This window comes from Ictalurus punctatus, chromosome 25, assembly GCF_001660625.3.
Source record: "Ictalurus punctatus breed USDA103 chromosome 25, Coco_2.0, whole genome shotgun sequence".
In the NCBI taxonomy this organism is placed as follows: domain Eukaryota; kingdom Metazoa; phylum Chordata; class Actinopteri; order Siluriformes; family Ictaluridae; genus Ictalurus; species Ictalurus punctatus.
The window spans coordinates 2,374,650-2,394,493 of NC_030440.2; the positions used below are offsets into that span (position 1 = coordinate 2,374,650).

At 39.2% G+C, this 19,844-nt stretch overlaps 1 protein-coding gene across 2 annotated transcripts; it reads left to right on the top strand.

Annotated features, from left to right (window-relative positions):
• Positions 1–202: 202 nt before the first annotated feature.
• Positions 203–15,917, top strand: apobb.1 (apolipoprotein Bb, tandem duplicate 1). Of its 2 annotated transcripts, none has more exons than XM_017456041.3 (28): positions 203–328; positions 543–572; positions 810–913; positions 1,000–1,145; positions 1,444–1,591; positions 1,735–1,887; positions 2,075–2,199; positions 2,293–2,378; positions 2,464–2,914; positions 3,021–3,135; positions 3,230–3,376; positions 3,462–3,673; positions 3,831–4,026; positions 4,119–4,295; positions 4,469–4,672; positions 4,903–5,070; positions 5,169–5,374; positions 5,583–5,762; positions 5,847–5,956; positions 6,064–6,271; positions 6,384–6,553; positions 6,926–7,089; positions 7,516–7,619; positions 7,742–8,115; positions 8,249–14,140; positions 14,260–14,365; positions 14,455–14,641; positions 14,752–15,917. In XM_017456041.3, the coding sequence occupies exons 1-28, from the start codon at positions 274–276 to the stop codon at positions 15,715–15,717; spliced, it is 11,184 nt and encodes a 3,727-aa protein (XP_017311530.1). In that variant the 5' UTR covers positions 203–273; the 3' UTR covers positions 15,718–15,917. The 2 variants fall into 2 exon arrangements, with proteins under 2 accessions (XP_017311530.1, XP_053531616.1); XM_053675641.1 differs by having other exon boundaries at positions 2,467–2,914.
• The last annotated feature ends 3,927 nt before the right edge of the window (positions 15,918–19,844 follow it).

Sequence of the window (19,844 nt, forward strand, 5' to 3'; positions counted from 1 at the left end):
ATATAGAAAGTAAATTATTTATGCTGTCCGACAAACACTGCAATCTGCAATCCATCTGCAATCCATCAATTGGCCAACATTAAACTAGTCCATTTTATGAAACTAGTCTCCTTTGTCCTGCCAGATGATCTGAACTTTGGAGCAGGGCTGAACCGCTTGCTCCTCCAATCTCACCTCCCACTCCAGCCTGGGTATAAAAGACCAGGAATAACACACACCAGTCAATCCATCCAGAGTACTGCCATTGCAAGGCAAAAGTTTATTGAACCCATCATGGGGGACAGTAAGCTTTTTGTTTTGCTACTTTTGTATACCATCATCTTTACTGGTAGGTATTAGTGGATTTTTTATTTTCTGTCAGACTATAAAGGATATTTTCCAGAATTTTAAATGAATAGGAAATCATAAATGTTTTACGTGAAAGTGTGAAAAAGACACAGATGCATTTGAAGAGAACTATTTCTTTTCTTTCGATTATTTATTTTTCTATTAAAATTGAATCATTTTTTCTAAAGTGGTTCTTAATTTTTTTTCGCTTACAGATGCTCAAGATGACGAAGCTGTGTGCCTTTGTAAGTAGTATTAGTGCTCGTATTAGTGCCAATAGACGATTAGTATCTATAATTCTATGTAATCAGTTTATAGATATTACATATAAATATGAAATATTACTTTTTTTAAAAATAACAAGATAAATAATGCAATGAATTATGAAACAAGGAAAAATTCATGCCATTTATATTTTTTACGTCTGTGGCGTAGAAGTTCTAACAAACAGGTGCAATTGAATGTTGCTTATCTCCCCCTAGTGGCTAAAAGGTACAAGAGCTTTCACAAGTATGAGTACCTTTATGAAACCGAGTCTCTGAACACACTGAATGGAGCTATCAACGGACCCAGAGTCAGCTGCAAGGTACAAAGGACTTCAATGTTCAGACCGAAATCTTCCAAAATCCACATGGGGAAAAAATGGTCCCTGACTCTTCTAATGTATTACAGGTCGAGATTGATGTTCCTGGCATATGCCACTTCATTGTGCACACCAAGGAGTGCGCGCTCAGTGAGGTCATCAGTACTGATGCAGATGGAAACCCAGTCTTTGGACCCAATGCTGGTACTGAGACCTTCAACACTCAAATGGAGAAGTATGTTGGAATAATTATGTGTATATTTATATATATATATATATATATATATATATATATATATATATATATATATATATATATATATATATATATATATATTATGTACTGCATATTTTAAAAACTTACCATGTTCAAGTCAAGGTTTGATTGATTTCTGCCTAGATATGAGGTAAATAGCAAACTGCTAAGCAAATTCGTAATTCCATTAAGAATTATTCATTCATTTGAACTAAGGTATAGGACAAGAGCATGATAATGCTAAAAAAAAAAAACTTATCTCTGCTTTCTTACTCAGGAACCCATTAAAGGTCATTGTAGAAGGTGACAATGACGTCAAGCTTTTCCCCGAGGATGATGAGCTAATCAACATCCTGAACATCAAGAGAGGTATCATCTCTGCGCTTGCTGTACCAGTGCTCCAAGAAGACAAGAATAAGAAAATGGTCAGTTCAGATTTATAAATAAATAAATAAATAAATAAATAAATAAATAAATAAATAAATAAATAAATTCCTGTTGGAATATATAAAAAAAAAGTTAGCTTTATTATAAACCTGCTCTGATGTTAACTTTGTTCCCAAACCAGCCTACCATCTACGGTCTGTGTAAGACTGATTACACTGTGAACGCCAGGGAAGATATTGCCACTGATGTGACCCTCAACAGGGACTTGTCCAGATGTGACCAATTCAGGCCAATCAAAGACCACACCAGCCCCCTGGCTATCATTACAGGCATGGTAAGTTTATTGTGAGCTCTCTAAAAGTCTTTATTTATTTATTTATTTATTTATTTATTTATTTATTTATTTATTTATTTATTTAGCAAGTGGCTTGTGTGAACTACTCAAACTGTAAGATTAAAATGTCATTATGGAAGTACGTTCAGACGCTCTGTTTAAAGATTTTCCTCTTTGTCTACTACAGCACTACCCACTTGCTCAGTTGATCAGAAGCAAACAGACTTGCAGTTACAAATTTGACAATAAGCAGAAACACATGACCTCTGGTGTTTGCACTGAGGACCATCTCCTTGTGCCTTTTTCTTATAAGTGAGTCGTTTAAACCACAGCTTAAGAAAGGTTGCCTGAACTGTAACGATTTTAATCACTGTCACGATATTTAATCTCATTAATTATCAACAGCGGGAAGTACGGCGTTACCAGTGTTGGCAAACAGACACTGTCTCTGTTGGAAGTGACTGAGTACAACGAAAGAGTGTTTGATCACAGTACGTCCCATCTGAAAGATCACTGAGTATTTGTTATGTCAGAAAGAATAGATGTACTGACTTTGGATTTTCTGATCTTTGTTAGAAGAGGCCAACATGAAGACCCTCCACCTTGACGAGAGTATTGATATGAGCCCCAAACAAGATAAAAATGCCATCCTTGCTGTTCTGAGAGAGCTGTCCGGCCTTTCCCACACCGCCAACGGACAAAACAGAGCTCACCTGGCGTACAAGCTTGTAGCTGTGATCCGCAAGATGAACGCTGATACACTGTCTGCTGCTTTGCCAGAGGCTCTGGAAATCTCTCCTTCCCTGACCTACCAAGCTTTGTTCCAGTGTGGCACCCCAGAGTGCAGCGGTGCCTTGATGCAAGTCTTCAGGACCTTCAAAAGTTCCTCCAGTGAAATTGACGCTGTGGTCTATGCCATGGGAATGGTGCCCAACCCCTCTCGTGTGCTTGCCAAGGAAATGCTGGAGATGGCCAAGTTTAAGTCAAGCAAACTCGTGTACTATGCTACCAGCAATGTTGTTCGGAGGTGGTGTATTAAAAAACGAATAAATTATCATTTATTACACGTTGAATATGCCACTGAGTTGTTACCACTTACATATTACTTTTTTCCCCCCCTGTTATAATACTAGGCTTTATAAGGCAGAAGGAAGAGTCACCCCTGAAATCCAGGCAGTGGCAGATTATGCCCTTGAAAATATTGGGGACTGCACAGGTGATCAGGAGCACATCTATTTGACTCTAAGGGTAGGTTCACTGTATTTCTAATCAATCTCTTTGTGTGATCCCTGACACTTCTGTGGCGACATATAATCATATGCTGTAATACCATTTTGTAAAGGTTATTGGAAACATGGCTGAAGCTGTTGGTGCTGCCAGTCCTGACCTGAAGACAGCTGTGATTCAGTGCATTAATCAACCTGCTGCTTCCACTGAGGTTCAGCAAGCAGCCATCCAGGTCTTCAGACTGACCCCCCTGCCTGATGAGGTATACTGCTCCGTCTAGCTGCACAGCAGCGCTCATCACCGCTTGATTCCCTTTGATCGATCTAACCCGACTGTACACTTTACAGGGCAGAACAGTGTTAATACAGGTGATCCTGGACAGAACAGCTCCTGTGCAGAAACGTATTGCTGCTTACCTCATCCTGATGAAGGATCCCGAGGCTGCCGAACTTGCACAGTTGGCCGCAGCTCTACCCAGTGAAGAAAACCTGCAGGTCAAGAGCTTTGTAACATCTCACCTTACCAACATTCTGAGCTCTACAGCACCTGAGACCAAAGAGTGAGTAAAAGACATTAAAGAAAGCCTAATGTTGCGTGAATGTACACGGAGACCACTTACTGTATTAGAGATCTGTTGTGTAAGACATACCTTTTAATTAAATCTGAGCCAATCCAGACTAGCCTACAGCCCTTAATTTTCCCGTTGTTTTTCTCAGACTGAGGCAGAAACTTCTTGACACCCTTCAAGGCAATGAGGTTGGAAATCTCATGGATGCTACTAAGTTTTCTCGTAACTACAAGATTGGATCTCTGGAGGGAAACATGATCTTTGACAATGAAAAGAAACTGCCTACAGAAGTCATTCTTGAAATGACCCTGAATGCTTTCGGATATGACATTGACATGGTTGAGGTACACACACACACAAAAAGTCAGCTGTTCAAACCCTATCTCCATCATATATATCGACTTTATTTTTCGCTATTTGTTCTTTTCACTTTCAGGTTGGTATGGAAGGTAAGGGCCTTGAGCCATCTGTTGAGGCTTTGTTTGGTCCTGAAGGTTTTTTCCCTGATACTGTGCTGAAGACTATTTACTATGCTGCTGATAAGATGCCTTCCCAAGTGAATGAGATCCTCAAGACCATGATTCCAGAATTGAATGAAAGGAAAAGGCATCAGGTATGTCAGACATAATTAACAGGCATTGGTGTTTTGTGATCTGTATAGAAGGTGCTCTAGGGCAAGACTGAATCCTTCTAATCCTTCCACACCTCTTCCTCCGTCGCCTTCTTCTACTTTATATCCGCTGCTGTGTTAGGGATGTTTTCATGGTTAGTATACATTTTTTTTAGGGATCAAAAAATATCATCAAAGCAATTGGTAAAAATGTTGAGAAGCTAATCAAGAACCTGAAGAGCCAAGATGCCCCTGAAGCCATGATCTACCTGAGGTTGCTAGGTGCTGAACTTGGCTATCTTAAAACCAAAGATTTGGAGGAAATGGCCTACTCTGTGACAAAGGTGGCTGAAAACCTCCTTCGGACATTCCCAACTGATGTGAGTACTGTTTTTCAACCTTGATTTCATAAATGGGTAAAGTAACTAGAGTACATAAATAAAATAAAAACTAATGTGCACTATGAATAAATGTATCTAAAGTCTGTATCCATTGAAAAATATCAACATGCAACTTGATATGAAGTAAATTCCAACTATTGACGAGCAGGTTTGCGTAGCAGAATTAATGGTGGAAAACAGTAACCTTTGTTAATCTTTTCCTGATCTAGTTTGTCAAAAGCCTGTTCTCAAGTGCTGACAATGAGCTTTTCCTTCATTACATCTTCATGGACAATGAGTTCTACCTGCCTACTGGTTCAGGTCTTCCACTGAGGGTTGCTTTATCTGGTACCTTTTCACCGGGTGTTAAAGGAGGACTCAAAATTAGTCCAGATATGGTATCTATTACTTTTTGAAAAAGCATTTTTAGAAGAATATAATGTTCTGTCAAGGATCCAACAATTCATTTGAACTATCCCTTTCTTGTAATCCACAGAGAGAGATCGCTTTTGTGCCATCTGCTGGTGTTGAATTTGTGACTGAAATTGGTGCGCACCTCCCAGACTATGTTCACTCTGGCCTGGAGTTGCACACCAACATCTACCATGAGAGTGGTATAAGAGCCAAAGTTGCGATGACTCACAATCAGATCAAGCTGACCATCCCAGCTCCTGAAGGCCCAGTTAAGGTTCTCAGTGTGAGGTAAAAAAAAAAAACCCATGAAGCTGTTTGGCTGTTTGAGACAATATCTATTCAAGCTTTATACAAATAAATGTAAATGAACTTAGAAATTAATCATATGCATAAAACAAAACGTGAATAATGGTGTAATTACTGCATTATAAGTACAGCATTATATATAGCGTATTATATATATACAGTATTATATCTTGTTTTGTAATATATACAGTAACTCCATGGTGTCTGTCACTGGTGATAAAACGACAACCATTCCTGCTATGACGGACCGTGTTGATGTGAATGTATGCACGCCTCTCTTCCCTGGTGTGGAATACTGCAATGTCCTTCAGTACTCAGATGCCATGTTCAACGATGCCTCCCCATACTTCCCCCTTTCTGGTGACAGCAAGTAAGCAACTCTCTCTCTCTCTCTCTGTCTCTCGCTCTCTTCATGTGTATGTGTAAACGTTGAACTAGTTCTTTCTCTATTTAGATTTGCTATTGAGCTGCACCCCACAGCCGATGTCTCTGAGTACACAGCCACTATTAACTATGCATATGAGGAGAACATTGACAAAGTCACATTTGATGTAAAAGCTGAAGGTACGCTACAATATGCATTTCAAACATGCAGAACATGTTTAAATCTGCCTGAATATAAGCCTAAATCTTTAACTCAAACAACACATATTTGCCTCCACTAATCCTAGGAACAACCTTTGAGGCCACATCCAAGGTCATGTTCAACAGGAAGGAATATACTGTTTCTGCTGAACTCCAAATCCCTGACTATGACGTCGAAGCTGGGATTCGAATCGGTGCTGCTGACCCTAGCACTAAGAGCAAAGGCACACATTCCATCCAGATTGACTTCATCAATAAGAACATCCCTCAGGCATCTCTGATTGGCCTGGTGAAGTATGTATTTATACAACTGCGCATGTGTATGCAACTTACAGTACATCATGCTGAAAACATATTTACACCGTGGAACACTGACATCATGTCAAACTAATGTCCTTTCCTCCAGGACAGCAAAGAAAGTTTCTCTGCTGCAGGTTCAGTTGCTGGTCCCATCTCTTGAGACTGATGCAAAAGTAACTGCAAGTCTAAAGCGTGAAGAGGAACTGACACTGAAGCTTGAAAGTGACCTTAAGTTTTTTGACACATTGTCTGTGCAGAAACTCCTCCTAAAATACGGTACATTTCTACAAACAACAATAATAATAATAATTTTAAATATAATAATAATAATAATCAGCATCATCAGTAGAGGTGCATAATAGTCAGTGCTATGCCAAACTCTCTGAATCATTATCGTCCTCTGATGATATGATTATCATTTAATACCATATATATTATCGCTGAAGTCATCGAGTTTGGTACCATGAGCTCTTCTGAAGTGAAGTGTGCATGGTTACTTCCGACACCTTATGTAATTTAACAAAAATGGTTAATAAACCTGCCAGTACTTCTGTGCATTCAGGAACATAGAGTGTGTGTGTGTGTGTGTGTGTGTGTGTATATACACATATATATATTAACAAAGAATATATTGTTGTTTTTTTTTAGATCATGAGAAAGTCGAAGCCCAGATTAAGTCAGATGTTAGCTCTAAAACCGAGAACATTGTTTCCGAACTTGACACCATCAAGGAAGAAATCAGCGACTTCTTGGATCAGAATATTGGGGAGACTAAAACAAGGGTCTGTGATGTTTTAGCCTCGACAATTGAGGTAAGATTTATATATATATATATATATATAAGATTTATAATATTTATATATATTCCTTGCTTGTAAATAAAATACGATGTGATAGAACAGTTGTACTTAAAACAGTTAAGTATCTGAAAATTAGGTAGAACATATTATGTTTTATTGGCACCCTGTCCCGAGTGTACCCCGCCTTGTGCCCCATGCTCCCTGGGATAGGCTCCGGGTTTCCCCGTGACCCTGAAAAGGATAAAGCGGTATAGAAGGTGGATGGATGGATATTATGTTTTAGCCAAATGTGTTTGTAAAGTGTTACTTATGTGCTAATTATGTTTTAAGAGGATGGAAAGTTTTTAAAACTTAAATTGGAGTAAAATAAATCCAGAAAGCCGGAAAATGTCAAATACGACATACAGCACAACCTAATTTCTTTCTGTTATTTTGCAGATTGCAAATTCCTATATTGTAGCTTCCAAGATCCCATATGTGGAAAACCTAAGGGTTCCTTCCCTCCCTGAGTTTGAGGTGCCTGAGGTGCTGTTTTTAAATATGTGAGTGAACCCCAACAATCAAATAGCTATAGTAAATAAAAACACTACAACATAAAATAAATAATAGTATTTAGGTGCTAATATTTGTGAGGATACTAGTAAAATGTACTTTCTTTCAACAGTGAGGCAGGTGCAAAGTACCACTTTGGAAAGCGTTACTACACCATCAGCCTCCCACTGCCCCTTGGTGGCAAATCGTCTAAGGATCTGAACTTCCCTCCTGCTCTCACCACACCAAATTTTGCTGTGCCTCAGCTTGGTCTAAAGATCGCCTCTATTAAAGTTCCACTGCCTGAGGTCTTTGTTCCTAAGACCCTGACTTTGTCTCTGCCCACCCTTGGAAAGGCAGAAGTGGCTGGTAAGCTAAACAGCAACCTCTACAATCTGGAAGCAACTGCGTCTGCTGGCAGAGATTCTGATGAGCATCAAAGCTATTCTGCTAGAGTTGGTGTAACTGGATCTAGCCCTGTAGATCTCCTCTCCCTTACAGTTGAAGGTAAGTACTACCGTATAACTTTTTAGATAGCACTATGGGGTATCTATCACATAACGAGCTAGAAAAAGTTTATAAAAAGTGGTCTAGAAAAAAAAAACGACATAGCTAATTAAATAATTTGGCTTCTGCACAGGATCAGCCTTGATTACTGGAACAATGACTGATACTCTAAGGGCAGAGGTGAACGGTACTGTTAATCACAAGCTCATTGATGTCAGAATCAACTTTGATGAAGAAATACAACTAAAGGAGAAAATCAGCATAATATCAAGCAGCAAGATTGAAGCCACCAGTCCCTTCAATGTAAAGTATTCTTTGGAACATACAGGCCAAGTGGGAGTCAATGCAGCAGAGATCTCTGGAGATAGCCACTTAAAAGGATCCTTTGTGACTGGTCCTATTGATGGTGATGTCAGTCTCAAACAGTCACTTGCTCTCCTTCCATTTAAGCCAGAGGCAAGAGTGGATTCGACATTAAAAGTTACCTCAACCCATTTCCAGGCTCAGAACAAAATTTCAGCAAGCTTTGTTAATGGAGAGCTATCGGTTGTATCAAACTCAGCTGCATTTGACGATATGCTGACACACAATGCTGAGGTTTCTCTCAAGAGATCAACTTGTGCTCTAAAATCAGACACTAAGGCATTGGTTCTGGGGCTGAACATCCATAGCATTGCTGAAGCAAACATTGGTGCTGAGAACATCGGCATGAAGATTGAAACAACAACCAGTCATTCTGAAGACCATATTAACTCCCTGCTCATTGCAACTCTCGATAATAATGGTTTGGCGGTAAAAAGTGATGCTTCCATAAAGCTAGCTCAACACACTGCTACTCACAAAGCCAGTGTGACCCTGGACAAAAATGGCCTGGCTACCAGTGGCACCACCTCAGTGAACAGCCTGCTTACTCTTAATAATATCTTCAGTGGTACCCTTCATCCTTCTAAATTTTCTCTATCAACTGAGACAAAAGGAGATTTTCAGGGCATAACTATTGATAATACCAACTCCATATCTGCCACAGTGTTTTCCATAGATTTAACTTCTAAGTCTCGAGTTCACTTTGCCCACAATATATGGTACATATATGACATCTCGGTTCAGGCAGAACCTTACACTGTAACTGCTGGTATGACAAGTCATTTGAAGTTTGCCTCTGATATAGACTTGAAAAACAACTGTGAAATCAAACTTGCAGATCTGACTGGAAATGCTAAGTGTAGCACAACTGGAAAACTCATTGGAGCTCACGTGAGCCAAGACACCGAAATCGATATTATTGGACTTGGTGTAAGAATCAACAATGATGCACGCTTCAATTCCCAACATGTTCGCTTCTCTACTAACCTTCAGGCCACTGTCGCGCCATTCACCTTTAACTTGCATGCCCTTGCCAATGGTGATGGGGAGTTGTATCTGTATGGAAAACATAGTGCCCAGGTGTACAACAAAGTCCTTCTGAAGGCAGAGCCACTTGCTTTTGCCCATTCCCATGAATGTAGGTTCTCAACTACACATGAGTTGGACGATAATGTCATTTTTGAGACCAATTTGGATAAGAAGGTTGACACCCAGCTGTCACTTTCTGAGCAATCAGCATCAGTAACGATAAAATCGAAAATAAACAACAATGTATTCAACCAAGACCTCAAAGCTTATAACAACCATGAGAAGATCGGACTGGAAGTGTCTGGATTATTCACGTATAGAGAAAACCAAGATTTCTCTGTATCAGCTTTATTGCAGTATGATAAGAACACAGATATTCATGTTATCAACCTGCCACTCCTGGAAAGTCTGCCAGCAGTCCTGGAGAAGCTCAAAATCACATTTGTGACTCTTGTTGATGCAATTCAGGATTACATAAAAAGAGAGGAATTTATTGTCAAGCTTCAGGCGCTTCTACAGCACTTCACTGATTCTGTAACTGAGTTTAATCTTGAAGAAAAAGTTGTCCAGCTTAAAAAGAGCCTGATTACATTTGCTGAGGACTGTCCAATCACTACAGAGGACCTGGAGGCTGCTGTGAGTAAACTGAGGACTGTCACACTGGAGGTTATTGCTGCTTTAAGTACTCGTGTGAGTGAAGCACAGGAATTGATTTTGGCTGGTGCCTTGTCTGACACAATTATGCAGAAGGTAACTTCACTCAATGAAGAATATGACATCAGGGGTATACTGCTTGCTGTCATTGAAGCCATAGAAAATGTGATTCAACAGATCGATTTGACTAAACTGGAGGACAGCAGCATTCCTGTATTCTATGATGTTGAAAACCTGAATGTCATTAAATTGCATCTACAGGAGTATGTGACACAACTGAAGATTTTGGTGACAGATTTGGATAAGGATCAGTTTGTGGCCCTAATTCAAAACATCATTACAACAACTGAGATCTACACAGAATACCTGCTTGCCAAATTTCCCAGAGTAAATTTCAGCAAGATTGCTGATACACTAAATCAGCTAATCACCGAACTAGACATCACTGGCAGGTGTAAAGTTATCTACAGTGGCTTTAGAGAAGTTCTCGTTAAATATAAGCTTGACAAGAGGACTGAAGAATTTTTCAACCACCTTCTGGAACTCATCAAACAGTTCAAAATTCATGAAACAATCCAAGTCTTTGGTAACACTCTGAAATCAATTCCGATTCCTTTCCTACACGTGCTGGAGGATGCCTACACCTACCTGAAGACAAGTGACATAAGGCACATGATTGATGATTTGAATAAATTAATTGAGGCTTTTGTTAAATCAGTGAAGTCATTTGAATACAACGCATTTGTAGATGAGGCCAATCAAAAACTTAGTGAGTATACAGTGGAACTTAACAAGCTTATCGCGTATCTTGAGATTCCCCAGAAACTTGAGGCAACTAGAGTATTCATTAACTATGCCCTGTCATCTGTATCTGCTTTCCTGGAAGACCTAAGATCAGCCACAGCCGCAGATGTCACTGAAGCAGGGAAAAATCTCATCAACACTGTTGTCCTTAATAACGTTAAGACACTTGCTGAGAAATTCAAGCAGAACATTATTGATGTGGACATCAGAGAAGAACTGCAACAGGCTTTGCAGCAAGTGAGCGATATCTATAACAAGGTTTTGGCTGTGCTCACTAATGCATTTAACGACTACGTGGAGGTGGCCACAAAAATCCTTGGTGATCAACAAATTTTCACCGAGCTGAAGCAAATCAACGACAATGTTGTCAAAGCCCTCAAGACATCTGAAATTGAGATACCCTCCTTCACCGTCCCACTCACTGACTTGGTCCTTCCTTCCAGGAAATTCAGTTTGCAGCAACTTCAAGAGGCTGAGTTCCCTGGAGAGTTTAACCTTCCACAGTTCACCATTCTGGGATCCTACACTGTGCCAGCAATCACCGTCACCTATGATGATATCAAGCAAACTCTCATAGAACTCGCTGACTTCATTATCAACTTCAATATTGAGATATTTGATACTAATGTTTACATTGAAAAACTCACAGTGAACTTGCCTGATCTCTCTACCTTCACACTGCCAGTGGTTACTTTACCACATATTTCCCTGCCTGCCATCCCTAAATTAAATGATAAGCACATTCTTGACATCCCTCTTCAGATTCCTGAGATCAAGCTGCCAAAAATCCATAGTAGACTGATTTTGCCTACGCTCGGAAAGCTCCAGGGCAAGCTCAGCGTCAAGTGCCCCATTTACACCCTGAGCACCTTAGTTGAATTTCAGAATTCCACTGACAGTGAACAAAAGCATCACTTTATAGCACATTTCAATTCTGTGGGGGAATCTTCAAGCTTTAAGATTCTAAACTATAGTCTAGATGCCACTATGCGAATCGGTGTTCCAAAATTGAGCCGTGTGATCATTGCTGATACTCTAAAGTTCATACATAGTGCCCTTACTGTTGAACACAAGGCCTTACTAACATTATATGGACTCTCTGCCCAGGGCACTGCCCAAACAAATGTAAGGGTGACTACCACACCCTACACAGCAGGCATCAATAACAATGCATCCTTTGCAGTGGAAGGTGTTATGTTAGCATCTTCTGATTCAACCTACACACACACAGTGGACATTCCCTTCTTATCACTGACCAGTGAGGCTTTTCTGGCCCAGTCAGTATTTGCTGTGCAGAAGGACACCAAGATTGAACTGACCGTTGGAAATGTAGGCAAAGGCACATTCTCTCTTTCAGACTACTCGGATGAGGGCACCCACAAGAGTGACCTGCTCTGCACTATTGAGCCAAGAGCAACAAAATTGACCTTTATTAGTGGCATTGATAGCGCCACCCTAAAGTTGAAGGAGACACTGAATGTTGAGGCAGCTACACTAAATTTCATTGAGTTCAGTGGTCGAATTGAGACTAAATCGCCATTCATCAAAAACAGTTTAGTTGTAGCATCTGGAAGAGCTCATCTTCTTCCCATGAGGGCAGAACTGGAAGCAACACATGACACAGAGCTTGTGGGAGCTCTAAGTGGAACCCTATATAATGGCATTAATATCAAGATACGTCCTGTTGAGATCGTTGCTGTTTTCCAGAACAAAGGCAATGGCAAAGTAAATTTTCAGGAATCTCTTTCCACCAAGGTTGACCTTCAGAATAACTATTCTCTTATTCTCAACACCACTGTGCAGCATATCGAAACGGCAGCGTCTCTGCACTTCAGCCAGCACAAATATAGCTATAACATTACAATTCACAACAACAATCTTGAGGCAGGAATTTACGCTGCTGTAAATGGTGTGACTGACCTGGAGTTTCTAACTGTTCCTATTAGCATTCCAGAAATTGCTATACCAGTCATTGATATAAAAATCTCAGCTATCAATGTTGCCAACTTGTATGACAGTAGCGGCCTTAAATACCTTTATACAACCAAGCCGACCGTTGATGTAAATGCAAAAATTGTGTACGAAAAGAGTAGTTTTGCACCAGTCATTGATCTTGGTTTCATAAGTGTTCCTGCTGTAGGCAACTTAATCTCTGAGATGTCTTTCAAGTCTTCTATTTTCAACCTAATTACTAGTGCTGGAATATATGGAGATAATGACCTTGTCATCTGCATTGCTGCTACTTCTATCTCTGTGTTTGAAGAATTGAAGGCCAAACTTGAGGGTACAAGCAGCCTCAGCTTAAAAAATGGACTGAAACTGGCGAATGCTTTATCTCTGAAGAATGATTACATTTATGGATCCCATAACAGCTCTTTGACAGTGAACGGAGAAAATTTGGAAACTGCAGTAGCTGTAACTACAGTTGCAACCATGAAGCTCTCTATCCTTGACATTGAAGTTAACCACAAGCTGCTTGCAGACATCAAAACCCTTCCAAGTGCAGAATCTACACTAATAATCAAACACCAATTTAACGTTCCCATTATTAAGGCTGTCGGTAGCGGTAATGTTGAACACACTTTGAAGGTAGATGGAGTTGCTTCCTACATCGAGTCCACCACAACGGGTGAGATTGATGGAACGTTTCTGGAAACTGGCATTGTGAAGGGAGCTTTGAATAATGAGGCATCCGTGTACGTGATTGAAGTACTGCGTTCCAGACTGAAGACTATTGGTAATGTAAATGTTAATCATGGAGATTTCAAAGTAGAGTTTGATGTCAATGAAAACTTTGACATGGTGTCAGCGCTTAGCCGTGTGTACACGGTCATAAATATTGTTTCCAACAACGAAGTCAACGTTGCAACCTTCAAAACAAAGGGTAAGCACACTGCCAAAGCCACTGTTGAGTTGTTTCCGTTGAGCTCCTTTGTCGCCGATGTAGAATATGACCTGTCACAGCCAACCACTCTTGGTGATTTCAACATCTATGAGAAGACAATTGTGGACTTGACTCTCTTCAAGCAGAAGATTTCCTATAGCACAAAAATGGTTTCTCCAGTATATACCACAAATCTTGCGGTTGAGGTGGAAGGAGGTGCCCCAATCTTCAAAGTTGTTTTCAAGTCCTCAGCCAAATCTCCAGCTGTACTCCTGGAATATGATCTTGATAGTAAGTATTCACTATTCATTAATGATAAAAAAAAAAAAAACATTTTGTTTTTAGAAGATTAAAATAGTTTAAGGAAATTTCAGTAATGAATCTGCAATTTGTACTTTGATCTACAATAGGTTATCTCAGTACTGCCGTGGAAAATGAAGTCCTGAACGCAAGAGCTAAGGCTTCCCTTGAACATAAAGATTTCACCATAGACTTCAACAGTGTTTTTACTCCAAGGTAAAATAATGTTTAACTCCATTTTGGTACAAGTAACATTTTTAAGTACACGGTAATTATATCTTGTATTATGTTACGTTACGTTTCAGTGCTCCCAGCCATACGCTGAATGTTGACATCACCAGCCTAACGTTTACCGATGTGAACCTTCGCTATGCTGCTCAGAGAGAGGGAGTGACTGCCTCAATTTCCTCACCATCGACCGGCTTCCTTGGTTTTCAGCTCCAGGGCAAGATTGCATCTCAGTTGACTTCACGCCTCTATGGCCGATATGCGGTTAGTAACTTTTTAAATGCATATATATATATATAGTTTATTTGATAATGCTTTTTAAAAAAAAATATATATATATATTTTCTTTCAGTAATTGTTGACTTCTTTTACAGTCTGCACCTGAAAATGTTATTGACATCCTGAATGTCAATGTTACTGCAAAGGGAGATGAAAAAATACATTTCCAGGCTGACTGCAACCTGGAAGCACCCTCAGAGATGTTCTGGGGCCTGAAAAGGAGATTGCCTCTTATCACCGCTGCTATTACCCAATTTGCAGATAAATACGGTTTTGTTGGTGCCGCCAACCGACTGAGGAAAGTTCTTGTCAGTGCACTAACTGAGGCCTACACTATTTCAAACAATCAAACACCCGATCTTGGCCAGCTTTCTGTTTTATTCAGAAATGTTGTTGTTCAGCACCAGAAGGCCATTCAGCAGCTACTAAATGCTTTTGTCACCTTCTTGAGGGAGACCCAGATTACGCTGCCTGGTATCAAGGAAACGACACTGCCTGAGATCTGCCAGCAAATCAAAAACAGTATTGTTGTAGTGTTTGAACAAGTTATTAGTGCGATCACTGGCAACCTGAAAGCCCACGTCTTACCCACTGTTAAGACCATCAAGATTGTCTTGCCCAATGGTGCGATCTTAACTGGAGATGAAATCCTTAGTTATATAGAAAGTGCCCTGACAGACAGTGTGAATTCGGTAAAGGAGCTGAAGAGCTTTGATGTGATTCTTGAGGATCTTGGTCATGTTTTCCAAGAGGTTGTCGATCAAACACAGGAATTCATCGAAATGATCCAATCTGATTTCCCGGATAACCTTGCTGCAGAAATCAACACATTATACACTTATTACATTAGATTAGTCAACAGCCTGATTGACAGCGTTAATAGTTTTCTGAACAGTGGTTTCTTGTATGTCTATGTTGATAGCGGCGTGGACTTGATCATATTTGTGTTGGATGGGTTCAAATATATTGTTTATACAGTTTTTCCAACATCTCCAGCGGACCTGGTTAATGTTCAAGATGGAAGGCTAAAAATGGACATTTCTTTTCCCTTCTATCAGTAAACAGTCACTTTGAGGGCGAAAACACTTATGAAACATATGAAACACTACCAACTGCTGGTGAGACTAAACTAAATCGAGCATCATTTGAGCATGCATTTAAAGCAGTCAGAACTCTCTTGCATACATTATGAATATCCCTTTCATTTTTGTTTTTCTGCAAACAAGAAATTATATAAAATAAACCAAAAGCTTATATTAAATCTGTTGGATATAAGATTTTTTTTCTTAATTTTCCCCTTTCGGGCAGATATTGGTATAGCAAGCTACTTGCACAAGAACACTGTGTAATGCAAGTTACGCTGCTTTGTTCTCCACCGAACAGATTAGGCTACAGGTGCCATTCAGAGACAATTCAGGGATGTGTCCCGAGCTGCACAATACAAAGTAAGAGGTATGCCTAAATAGTAACACCAACTGGTATTGACAAACCAGTTTGTATGGTAGTATGCATTCTTGAATCTGGATCGAGTATTTACAACACTGAGGATATACTTATCTGAAAAAAAAAATACATTAATGTGAGTACCAGATGAAAATGTAAAAGCTTATGTTCTGTTTGTGTGGGCTCATATTTCTCTGCATGAGAGACAGTTCTGCAGAAGCGCAATGCAGGTAGATGCAAACTAGTCCACTAACTCTAGCTAACAACAAAATTCTATTCACACCTGACTATTAGATTTAATGTCATTCGGGTGTGTGGGGGGTTGTAATACGGCCATGTACTCTATTTGTGATGGCCACATCATGGCTTAATCAAGCTGACTTTTAAATTGGTTGCTAAATGCTCTGTTACAAATAGGCCTGAGGCCTATTCAAAAATACTATATGCCACTGGAGCATCCATAGCCCAGATGGGGCTAGGACAGGGGTTATAGCAATGCTTTTAAAACAGCCAAAAGTCAGAAGTTAGCACCTACAAATGTTTTCTAATTTTGATTTCTCAGTTTCTAACATCTGTATGTCTTATTATACACAAAAATATCCAAGTTAATAACTTTGCAGGAATTCTGGAACCCGCTGAGCCTTAAAACAAAGATGACAGATTCTATGTACTCTATATACTCTGTGTAATCTATGTACAAAGATAATACTTTCTTTTTGCTCTGTCACTATAAAAAAAAATATATATATATAAATAATAAAAAAAAGTTCCAATATGATCTTAAGTTCCAATAAGCCCCAATAATATGCAGTATGTACCTACAATGAACATTTACAGTCATGGGAAAAAGAAAGTTCCCCCTCTTTCACCCTTGTATGCTTTTATTTATCAGGGGCTAAAATTGTGTGGTCTTCACCAACTTCTATTTTATTTTTAAAAAAAAACAAAAAAACAAATGATCTCAGATGACATTAAATAAACACACAAACAAATTTCAATATGTACTGTACTCATTTCCCCCCCAAAATGTAAACCGGTATAACAGTTTACTAATGAAATGCACAAGATAAGTTAATAATCTTGTTTAGAAGTGTGATTACCTCTATAAAAGCAGAAGTTTAGGCAGTTTGGTGTTCTGGAGCACTCAGGTGTGTGTCTACATCATTCCAAGAAGAAAGGATATCAACTTTGGTCTCAGAGAAGCAACTGTTGTTGCTCATCAATCTGGGTTATAAGGCCATGTCCAAACAATTTGAAATTCACTTTCTACAGAGAGAAGGATTGTTTACAAATGGAGAGGCTTCAAGACAGTTGCCAATCTTCCCAGGAGTGGGTGTCCCAACAAAATCAGACCAAGGTCAGACTATTTCATGCTCAGAGATATAAAGAAAAACGCATCATGAGCTATATCATGTGACTGACAGGCCTCTGTAAGCACATTAAATGGTTATGTTCATGAAAGCACAATCAGAAAAAGACTGACTATGGTTTTCATGGAAGGGTGGCTAGGAAAAAGCACCTTCTCTCCAAAAGGAATATGGCAACAACTTAGGTTTGCACATAACACACACTCCTTCTATCCGTTCGGATGGGGGGATGTAGGAATGTAAAGTACAACATATCTCTATATGTAACTATTGGTCAAGTTTCTACTTGGAAATCAATTAAGATTAATAAAGGCACTCAAAATAGATTAAACCTGGATCATTTCAGGTATGTGCACACAGCTTTATTCATATCAAAGTTTCTACTATCACAACGTTTGAAGTAACTGTTTCTGTTAAGATTTTCGACTCTTAATTAAGCTGTGTCGTCCAATCAGCAGTAAGTAATCCATTCGCAAAATATACCTATAAAATTTTCCGTTTTGTCCAACTTGTCATTGTTTCCTGGCTTGTTCATTTGTTTTCTATCGAAGTATTTTGCGGACAATATTCAAAAGCGACTGAAAACTGTATTTGAAATTGCATTACCTACTTGTGGATGCAGAAATTGTGGAATAATTCAAATGAAAATGCAAAACATGTAGTACCCTTTTCATTTACACGATCGTACAGTGTCTGCCAAATTTCAAAAGGAAACGCAACATTTATTTGCAATTGCATTTCCCATGTGTTACGCTTTATGACCCTGTCATATTGAAACAGCAAAAGCAATTACCTTGATTGCTATTTCACTTCCTCAGTGGTGTGTATGGAGCCTGACAATATTCAAAAGGAGTCTCAAATCCCTTTGTATTTGCATTTCCCATGCCTTGCACAGAAACCTGACAATCAGTGTTGGGGGCAGGAGTATACTAGGCGGTGTGTTTGTATTTGGAAGTGACGTCACTCACAGTCGACCGCATTTTAGACTGCCTCACGATCACCGGACATTCACTGTACGTTTGAGATTCTCTCTTCTATTTCTCAAACAGTAAACACACAGAGAGGAGAAAATGTGTACTGTCTTACTCTGGCGTGGAACGAGAACCAAGTACAATCCATCCATCCATCTTCTATACCGCTTATCCTTTCTTCAGGGTCATGGGGAAACCTGGAGCCTATCCCAGGGAGCATCGGGCACAAGGCAGGGTACACCCTGGACATTCATACACTGTGACACTTCCGGACATGCCAATCGGCCTACCATGCATGTCTTTGGACTGGGGGAGGAAACCGGAGTACCCGGAGGAAACCCCCACAGCATGGGGAGAACATGCAAACTCCGCACACACAGGGCCACGGTAGGAATCGAACCCCCGACCCTGGAGGTGTGAGGCGAACATGCTAACCACTAAGCCACCGTGCGCCAAGTACAATTTAATATATTATAATAAATTAATAAAGTTTATAATAAATTAATAAACTAAAAATTGCATGAGCTGGGCAACTGTGTAAAATTCTACCAAGATTATAGTCATCTACATCACAGGATATCGAACATACTGCAGTATTATGATACAGTATGGATACAGTATTTATTTACATTTTACAGCATATATTTTATTTAAAAATGATTAATTATATGGCATTATTTTAAAGTGATTACACACGTATACAATTATTGTATAAGCATTATTGTACCACATAAAACCCAGGGTTAGTCTTAGCAACTAAAACAAAAAACAACAAAACAAAACAAAACAAAAAGCAAGTGGTTTTTATTACTACATTTTTTCTGCAAAAAAAAATTAAATAGTATAATTAACACACGGGAAATGCAAATGCAAATAAACTTTCCACTTCAACTTTGGCAGAGACTGTAAATTCGTGTAAATAAAAATGAAATCGGTAACACACTATTTGCATTTTCATTAGAATTATGTCACTTCCATAGTTTTCGGATATGTCGTTGTGTTTTCTCCCTTGTTAACTTTTTTTTTTTTTTTTTAGATTTGCCATTGTGTTTATAATTTGTTGTTTTGTTTTCAAGTTTGTGATTCGTTTCGCACTTCTCGGCCACCGTACTTTTGACAAGTCGCGCGCAGCAACATGAACGTCAGAGCCGAAAAGTTTTACCGGCCAATCAGGTAGCGCTTTCCTCATGAATATTAATAAGCTTTCCTCTGAACAGTCGTTTTGGAAACCGGAAGTTGCAGCAACTCCCGTTAACGCAATATGTATATATTTTTTAAATTTAATTACCATTTCATTTCTCATTTAACAAACCTATTTTATGAATAGATGATTGCAGTATGTTTTAAGTGCACCTAAAACATTTTAGGTACAAAGAAAATATCTAAAACATGTCTCAAATCTGCATG